The sequence below is a fragment of the Aquila chrysaetos genome, chromosome 17 (assembly GCF_900496995.4).
Source record: "Aquila chrysaetos chrysaetos chromosome 17, bAquChr1.4, whole genome shotgun sequence".
Classification (NCBI taxonomy): Eukaryota; Metazoa; Chordata; class Aves; order Accipitriformes; family Accipitridae; genus Aquila; species Aquila chrysaetos.
This window is the reverse complement of record NC_044020.1, coordinates 8,089,729-8,099,327: the sequence shown is the minus strand read 5'-3', so window position 1 is coordinate 8,099,327 and position 9,599 is coordinate 8,089,729. Positions and strand designations below refer to the sequence as shown.

The following is a 9,599-nucleotide window of genomic DNA, read 5'->3' as shown; positions in this document are numbered from 1 at the left end:
ACGGCCACACAGCAGCAATCAGGGAGGCTGCAGTAGGGTGACTGCTTGAGGGAATTAATGACCAAGAGCATCTAATGAAAGATACAAAATCCCGGCTGAGATAGAGGGCAGCACGAACACGGGAAGCACAGGGTTACAGTACTCCCAAGCCGGATACCTTAAAAGCATTATACTGAGGTACAGCTACAAGGAGGTCATCAAGGGCTAATGGCAGATTAGTCGGCCAGATCACATACACTGACCTTGCTGTTACAGATCATTACAGTCCAGCATCCCAGAGGATGCCTGGGATATTGCTTACAACTGTCTCTCAGCAGTGTCCTTGAAGGCAGCAATAGTTGCCAGCAGCACACGGTGCCACCGGCTGACCATGCGGGCCACCAGCTAGGGACCATTTCCAAGTGGAACCAGCTCAAGAGCAACCAAACGAGGTGCTTGGAAGAGCCCGCGAGAAGAGGTAAAGCTTTACTGTGTGGCTGAATCACAGAGAGCTTTGCAATAAAAGAATCTGGGGACCTGTTTTTCTCCTTTTCTGTTCCTTTATGATTAGGGACCTGCAAACACATTCTGCCCTAAGCTGCCACATCACGCCTGTGTCTGGTTAAACATCTGCTGTCCTCCGAATCCTGCGGCGGGCAAAGCCCAGGGCGCTGGCAGGCCAGGCTGGGGCATGCCCAGGACAAGGATCTAGCCCTGGGCCCTTGCCCACCCATCCTGATGCTGGAATACTCCGTTAATTTTTGCTGAGAGGTGCTGGAGCATTTCACTGGTGCCCACCCACTCCGGGCCACATGCCACCATTCTGGGAAGTGCTGCAGCTCTTCCAGAAAAGGGGACAAAAACCCAGTCCCTGATGTTGCTATGCGGAACCCCCAGTGAGGCTCAGGTGCTCAAGCAGAAGGGTGCAGTGCCACTTCCAACACCCCACAGTAGCCAAGACATCCCCAGAGGCCTCAGGATGGCAGATAGCACCTATGGGAGACCCACACTGCTCTCAAATAGCAGCAGGTGAGCAGGTGGGATACCTTCTCTAGCACCTCAAATAACACCAGAAATCTGTGCAGGCACCTGCATCCCCCTCTGTCCAGGTACTGGGGCAGCTGGAGCAAAATTCACTCATCCATAAGCAGACAAGAAGCCATTGTTCAGATAAGTCCCTGGCACTGTACGCTTTGCCTTAGCATTTATGTCCAAAAGACAAAGATTTAGATGCAACACTTCAGTAAACCTCCTAACGGTTCCTATGGAACCCATGGTTTGCTCATCCCAGATCTTTGCAGCCCTGTTTGCCTTGATGGAGTAGCTAGTGTCTATCATGCCTCTTCTGGGAGGCACAAGTTTCCCGCTATTTGTAAATCCCACTGAAAATGCTAAATGCCAATTACATGAGCCAAAAACCCAGCAGTGACAAGCTGCTGCTGGCAGGGAAAATAGTGATCCTCCATCTAAAGGGAGCAACCAAGAGCGCAATGAAACTGCTGCTGGGACGCGGCGGAAGGATGCCGTGACCCCACAGCGGAGGGCTGCGAGGCCGTGAAGGGCACACAACATGCAATGCTGTGTATGAGACCAGCTGGGAATTCTGTCAGTAAAGTCAGAGAGCTTCTGCAAGTGGCATACAAATGATCAGATACCCCCCACTATTAAGTCAAAGCTTGATCAGATATTTTTTCTTTTTTTAATTTTGAGTGAAGCTTCCTTACCTCTGCAGCGTCTCAGGCACGGAGGAGCAGACCTTTCCTCTTTTCTGGCTGTTTTTTTCCCATCTGCTATTTTCTTTTTACAGTGTTGGCAGTGCTGTGGGTTTGGGATCCAGCTCCCAGGAGTCAGGTTTCCTCCGGGCCGGGCACAGGCGGGTCCCTCTCCACCCACCTCTGCCCTCCCAGCAGTAGGTGCCGCAGGTGGGGTGCCCCAGTGCTGACCTGTGCTGGTCCTGTGGCACCTACAGGTCTTCTGCAGGGGCTCCCCACCACAGGGACGACCCCAGGGAGATGGAGGGAGGGCACCGGGAAGTTCTCCCTATTACTACACCAGCAAGATTTTAGCTGACAGCTTTCAGGGGCAGGTCCCACAGTACCAGTGCCCGTGGAAGGGGCCTTTCCTAACCCCTGCAAAGCCATGAGCAGCACCCGGGCACTGCAGCCAAAAGACCCCTCAAGCCACGTGAAGCCAACCCAGGTGCCGTCACCATGAAAAAAATGGGGCTTGTTCATCTTCATCCTTCTAAATTTCCTGACTGACTACCGAACTCCAGGGAGCATTCGTGGCTTAAACTGCTGCAGTGATCCTGACCTTACCATGCAACAAATCTCTGTGCTACAGGTTGGGTTGGTCAGTGAATCTGAACTACGATAGATACGTGCTCTTGACCAGGAGTGTATATGCCAACCTTTAGTACTCAAGTGTGTTGGTGCTGGCTTTAGTTTCTCCCAGTGAAGATGCTGGCGTGTTTTTTGTCTCTCTCTCCCACGAGGGTTCCCAAAATCTTTCTCTTTTGAAATACATACACTGATCTGGCAGCAAAGCTGCAATAGTTTTATCAAAGCATTTAAATCTCATGCTGAATCGCATGCTTCCAAGCATCAGGAAGACATTTGCTACCAGCCAACATATGCTATTTCACATCCTTGTTTTCCTCTTAATAATATCTAAAATTCAGCTACAGCCGTTATTGGCATCTGCTGAACTAGATGCATGTTGTGGGGCTGCCAGATTCATACCATTATGTTTTCATTGCAAAAACTCAGACAGAGTGCTTGCAATCACAGGCGGGTACAGATGTTTTGGCATTCCAGCTCCCCGGCACAGAAGGGAAAAAATGACCAAAATACCAGTAAAATTCTCAGCCACAGAGATGTGCTATCAGGCCCAGGTGTTTGAGATTAACAAAGGGCTGCTATGCCTATTGTTTGTTGTTTTTTTTTTAAACCACCTTATGATATTTCAGTTATTTGCCATGGAAATGCAAAGACTGGTCAGACTGAAGCATAAATGGAAACGTCTGCATGTGTGAAAGCTCCAGGAGAAACAAGAGAGCGAGGGGGAGAAGAAAGGTCTCTGTGCTGGCCAAGGACATGACAGAGGACCATCACACAGGGAAACACTGAGGAAAGTGCTGTTTGCTGCAGGAGCCCGAGGCTGAGCTCCAAGAGACTGTTGATTCCTTAGGTTTATGAAAGCTCACTCCAAAACCCAGTTCATCATCATCGGTCCAGAGGACCCAAGAGACTGGACGAGAACTCAATATCTGACTTTTCTCATCGTCCATGTCATCAAAGTCGTCCTGGTGGGAGGGCCTGGCCACACACAGCAATGGCTTTTATGAGAAGGAATGAAAAATCCAGGAGAGAATGAGTGTGACTGAAACCGTTTGATTGACTTTGTTATCCCTTTCCCTTCCTACAAGGTCATTCACTGATATTTTTTATATTATCTCCTACAAAATGATATTACTGATGTCACCACCTCTCAGAAACCAACACTTTCCTAGCAATGGATGAGCTTTGGATCCAGAAGCACCCGTTCCTACCTAGGCACTGATCCCGAGTCCGCCCCAGAGGGGCACGCTGAGGTCCTGAAGAGTTCCCAGTCAGGTAATTACAAGTCACACCTCCTCCAGCAATGGGTGAAGTCCAGATAAAGACACCGGGGTGTCATACCAAGGTCTACTAGTCTGTAACAGTGGTCTCTGCTGGATCTGACCACATGTGGTGGCCACATTTACAGCACCAGCTAGAAAACATGGTCCCATTCAGCTCAGCAGCTCTGCAAGGGAACGGACAGTCGCTGCTCTGCTCCAAAATCCCCCTCACCTTCTTCAGGAAAACCTTTTAAAAACAAGGCACTCTGGAACATTTCTGGGGTTTTAAATAAGTCTTAAAAACAACCCAGGTTAAAGCCAGGGCTCTCCTCAAGGCGTATAAGAACAACCCTGCCTCTCAGCAGTATTTCGTCTGAATGATCCCTGATTTTAAGTGGGCTTGGTCCTCTTGTGGAGGGGGGAAGTGCTGTCCCTGTATCACGAATGCAAAAGCGAGCCACAGGCTCTGCTGCCTTATTCAGCTGTGCACAGAAAGGGAGAGCTGAACACAGAATTAAGCCAAATGTTTGAATCGCTGTTTGGTACAGTAAACAACAGATCATCTTGTCACCTGCAGTATTCACAGGATAACTTGTTTTTCTTGCTTAAAATGTAAACCTCAGACAAAAAGCAAAACACTAAGAAGCTCTAAAAGGAGCAGATATTCTATTTCAGGTAATCACCTTCTCAGTTACATTGCAATCACATGGAAAGGTGCAATAAAGATAAAATATGTGTTTGTACAGAAAATCCACCCACTATTTCATAAAGCAAATTGTTTTCTCTGCGTTTGGTAATGCATCAAACTAGTTTTGCCTTTCCTGCTTCAAGACAGCTTTTCTCCTGAATAGGAATAAACAAAATAGGCTGGAAGGAAGAAACAAAGGTGATGTGCATACACTGAGCGACTGACTGACTGCATTCATGTCCATGTGGTTTTTGTCCGTACCGTAGGTTACCCGTGGTGAAGTAGAGGTGGCACAAAGAACTGGTGGCATGAGGCCACGCGTTGGTCATGGACACACTCCTGTGCCCACCTCTTCTCAGGTCCAACTGTGGCTTCAAACGCAACCTGTTGTTAAAAGGGAAAAAGTCTCGTGGCTCTGTTGGTAACCAATGCCCAATGCCAGTATGGCTTCTTGAGACCACATGGGAAAAAGTGGAAAAACTGCTTTGCCTGGGGAGGTATTTTCTCTCTGGTCACTGTAGCAGGAAGGTGGCTCTCAATCCTGACTACTGCAGACTCATGGCCCATGGTGACTATTCCACTGCATGTCCTGCTGGGAACACTCCCGGGGGGGTTTCTTTGGTGGAGCTGGATATCAGGGGTGTGAGGTTTGAAAATAGGACTTGTTTGGTCACACACCATGGAAGGGAGCACTGTCACCTCCAAATCCATTGCTGTGCTGCATTGGGATTTTACATCCACCGTGGTTAAAAAAAATAGCCTGTTATGATTAACACTATTCAGTTTGAAAGATTAGTAATTCATGAATATTTAGGAAAGATCACAGTACATCAATATTTCAAATTCATCTCAACTGTTTTGATTCCTCTTTTCTTTCTGTTCATTAGGTATTAGCATTTCTACACAGTCTGCTTTAACAACCCATCTTGAAAAATACAGCACAGGGGGAGTCATCTTAAGTCTTCACTGAGAAACAAGTCAATAGAGAGAAACAAATTGGCTGCCAATGTGGAGACTGGCACACTCTTTTATTTACACAGCTCAAAACTAACACTTTTGTTAAGTGATGACGTGTGCGAACATCTATAATCCAGTGCTGTCAAGCCCTGGAGCAAATCAGATAAAAAGATGGTTGTTGTAGTAAAGCATGTAGAAAATTGCAAGCCTGCAATATGATCTGTCTTTGAGCTGGTTTGCATTGTGTGCTAAATGAAGGGCTGCAATCTTATAAGGGACTTAATCGTTGTCATATGATCAACCACAACTTGAAACAACAGCCAAAACATATTTTCCTCAGAAAGAAATACGACACAAAGACAAGGCAGTAAATGGAGCAAAACACATGCAAGCTGACTATTAATAACCAGTTTAATTCAAAAGCTCCATCTCCTCTTTTCAACCAAGCAGTAGGCAGCTGACCTGATCGAATGCTGAGGACCAGGTACTTGGCGAAGAAAGACATCAGTGGAGATACTTAACCAAGGGTGCAGCCAGCCCAGCCGATGTAGTTCAGCTCTCAGTTGATACAGCAGTATATGTGAATGCAGCTGGAACATTTTCATCTACAGCTGCTCTTCTTTCAAGGGCCACATCCCATTCTGTTTCATCCCACATACCCTACACTGTGGGTGAGCGACCACAAGAAAATAGAGCCTGGTCTGAGGAATGAAGCAGCGATGCACTGCCTTCACTCTTCTGCAGTGCCATCGATGATGTGCTTGAAGGAGAACGGAGAAAATTTGTACCCTGCTCCCACGTAGAACTTGTTCTGGAACTCCACCCTGGGGAGGAGCGGAGAGGGGCATCAGTGCTGCCCACAGGCGGGACCTGCGGCCAGCCGAGAGGACAAAACGTGGCATCCACGGAAAAAGGAGGCCATGGGAGATGGTGGCCTCTGAGCCAGGAACGTAGGGTCCTTCTGGAGCCAGCAGTGAGACACAGGCAGCCCAGGGAGCGACCCAGCACACATCAGCTTTGACTTTCCATCAGTCAGCCTGGAAATGCTCCTCGTGAGGCCAGCCAGCAGGACCTTGCCTGCCCGCTAAACTACTTCCAGCAGCTCTGAGAGCTGGGATAACCACCTGCTGGTTGCACAGTCTGGTGGGAGACAGGCGTCTCCCCCCCCATGGTTTGCCTTGGCAGTGGTTGTGGTTTGTGGTGGGACGCTACACGGTGAAAAAGGCCACAGCTTGGGTGCTCAGGCAGGATGCCAAGTTATGGTGGTGGTGACCAATTTGTTACCTTGGTCTTGCTTTACATACTAGCCTGATGGTGCGTCCGCACCGCTGTCCTTGCCTGGCCTGACAGCTAGTTAAGGCAGACGTGAGCTAACTTGAAACTGGTTTGCCGCAAAGCCAGAACAGCCTGGAGCTCAACCTGGGCTAACGGTGCAAGTGCCGACCCAGGTTTTCAGCAGGTTTTGCAGCCCCGGCTGAACTCTTGCTGCTGTAGGTAGTCCCCAGCTGTCTTATTTGATGGTAACCCTGGGTGGGACACACAACCAGTGGTGTGGCTGTGGTGCCTTCAGGCCTCATCACGCAGGTCAAGGTGGCCTTGGTGTCTCTGCGTGTTTACCAGGGAAGAATTGCAGGTTGCCATCTGCCACACATGCCCTACAGCCACCACAGGCTCGGGAGGACGGGCAGGTTGCTCCAGGGAGCAGCTTGGCGATGGAGCAGGACGCTCTTGACCTCCCTTTGGACGAGTCTCCCTCGCTTCATTTGCCAAGGGGGACTGATGTCCTAATGCACAGGTACTAGCGCAGCATGTCTAACACCCGCTGGCGTGATCACCCGTTTCCACAGCCTGATCCCTCCCAAAGACAGCTCCGGGAAAACCTCCAAAAGACCGCACCACCTACCAGTGCAAACGCAGGGCGTGCAGAAAGGCGGAGAGGCCCTCCATGACGAGCAAGATGGCTACCGTCAGCACTGCAAATGCCGCGAAGATGATGAAGATGACGATGAGGCCTGCCCAGCTGCTGTTGTTGAACCCGTTGTGCATCACCATGGTCCAAAGGACCTCTGACAGTTCTGCAAAAGGAAATAAAGGGAAAACAGTGCTGAGCAACAGCTGTGGACAGACACAGCGTGCAGTCTGGCAGCTCACCCATTTGTCACAGTTAGATGAGATGGCCTAGGATAAAACGTACATGACAGTAATCATGGACGGCCACCCTGCCTCTCCACGATGACTGGGGAAGCAAAGTGGATGCAGAGCGTTTTCCCTTGCTCCTCTTCACTGTGTTAGAAGCTGATGGTGCTGTTTTGGCTTGGCTTTGCACCACAAGTCCATGCAAGCACACTACCAAGACTGCTGTTGCCCTGGCATGATACAGTCATCAGTTTCATTTGCACCTCTTTAACATGTCAGATGATAGGCAGTATGCGGAGCCTTCTAGGACTGCCTGCTGCTAAATCCCAGTGAACATGATTGATTGTCATAGTCAATACATGTGTAGATTAGGTTACAAGCTGTACTGACTGGTGCTAGCTGGGACCCACAGGAGACATGTAATTCCCATTTGTTCTCCAAACCACTTCTCTTAGGGTGTCATGGAGAAGCTACAGTGGGGAAAAAAAAAAAGACAACTGGTTGGTCCCACTCAAGACAGGCTGTATTAGTGTTTAGGTTGCTTGCATGCCCTTAAAGGTCTTTTTTCCTGCACAGGTTTATATCAACATTCACAGCACTGGTATATCTGACGTGTCAATAACATATTCCTAACTTAACTGCCCCAGTCACAGAGGATAGATTCAGGACTAAGCAATTTTCCTTTTGTGATACAGGCAAAGCAAGGACTTAGCCCAGCTCTTCTCCATCCAGATGCTCCAGCCACCAGTTCAGCCTTCCATTTTGCCAGTCATTGGTCCTTGAGCCATATTCAGATTCAATGACCTGTTACTTTAGGTGACAACAGATTCAAGGGATCCCTTGCAACTGCTGCCCTCAGGAAAAATATTCCTGTCAGTGCCAGTTTGTCAGGCTACAAAGGAATATGGTTGTTTTCCAGGCAGAATTCTGACATAACGCAGAGGACTGCCCTTAGCTAAGATTTTTAGTAAGTGTATTTTATTTTCTTTAGATACCTGTCCTCCATGTAAAGCTAATGTTTATTAGCTTCCACTCGACTCCTACTAAGCTCATGTCTGTGCCAAGAAGTACAGCTCACTCCTGTCAATCCATGGCGTGCCCCTCCCCCCCGCCTTTTGTTTTCCTTTTTTGTGTGCCCAATTCTTTAGGGCGGGCGCAACTCCTAGCCACAGGCAGTACAGCAATATTAATAAAAAACATTTCAGAAAAATTAGAGTCGTTGAAGTTCCAGCCTGAGGCAATTTCTAGTATTTGAGCATTTGGTTTTATCTTAAATCAAGACAAAAGACATTGAAATGCTGTACATTTCTCATGGAAAGTGAGGTTCCACTAAAAGTTGCTGGGAAAAATCCCAGTGAAAATGACAAATTCCAGGAGTTCTTGAACCAAAACTTTTCTTTCTAGTTTGCTGAATGAAATCAAAATAACAATTTCAAGTCATTTTGACATTCATCTGCATACCCTAAGGCTATAGCAAGCGTCTCTTGGGAAGTGAAGCTATGGTTCCCATACTGCCTTTACCTCTATGCACTGAAGTACGCATTCGGACTGCACTTCCCACCATGCCACACACCATGAGGACTATTCCAGACGGGTGGCTACAGAGCAGCGTGGGAAAGGAGCCCCAGCCAGTATATGCAGCCAGGAGCTGCCTGATATATAGCTGCCAGGTATCACCACTGAAAACTGTGATGGTCACCACGAAACGCTTGGATTGATCTGACCTGTAGCAAAACATTCTGAGACATAAATGTCCGCAAGGAGAACTATGATTTCATGGAGAAATTCAGAGCAATAATCAAACACTAGCAGAAGCAGCAATCGGCATGGAGTTGCTGGTGAAGTAACTAACAGGTAGTCAATCACTCACGTGCATGGGCTAAGCTCAGTGCCCAGAGCCGCAAGTAGGATGCTGTGTTGGAGATGCAGCCAAGGCAGTATTCAATGGTATGGATAGCTTGGTGGACAAATATGTCTCCAAAATTGAACTGAAACAACATAAAACCAAACATATTTTATTAGTTCTTAGTTCAGCGCTTCCTGGTTAACAGACCAACACTCCACTGAAGGCTCTTCATAATCCTCCCTTTTTGTTGATATGTCCTGAGCAACACACAGATAGTTCCCAGATAAAAAGGCTGCTTCAAAAATTGTCAGTTCTCTATGATCTTCCCACACATTCTCCCCAGAGAAATGCAACTCCAGTGAAAAGCAAATATTCAGGAACCAGCTCATATT

General features: G+C 48.0%; 1 protein-coding gene across 3 annotated transcripts in view; it reads right to left on the bottom strand.

Moving 5' to 3' along the window:
- Window positions 1-4,220: 4,220 nt before the first annotated feature.
- The window catches only part of ATP6V0A4 (ATPase H+ transporting V0 subunit a4), a 28,998-nt gene continuing 23,619 nt past the window's right edge, over window positions 4,221-9,599 (bottom strand). For all 3 annotated transcript variants that reach the window (XM_030041495.2, XM_030041494.2, XM_030041493.2), the window contains exons 19-21: window positions 9,232-9,349; window positions 7,129-7,300; window positions 4,221-6,049 (exon numbers count right to left, since the gene is read on the bottom strand). In XM_030041495.2, the coding sequence (XP_029897355.1) occupies window positions 5,956-6,049; window positions 7,129-7,300; window positions 9,232-9,349 (384 nt within the window). In that variant the 3' untranslated portion in view covers window positions 4,221-5,955. The remainder of the gene's footprint in view (window positions 6,050-7,128; window positions 7,301-9,231; window positions 9,350-9,599) is intronic.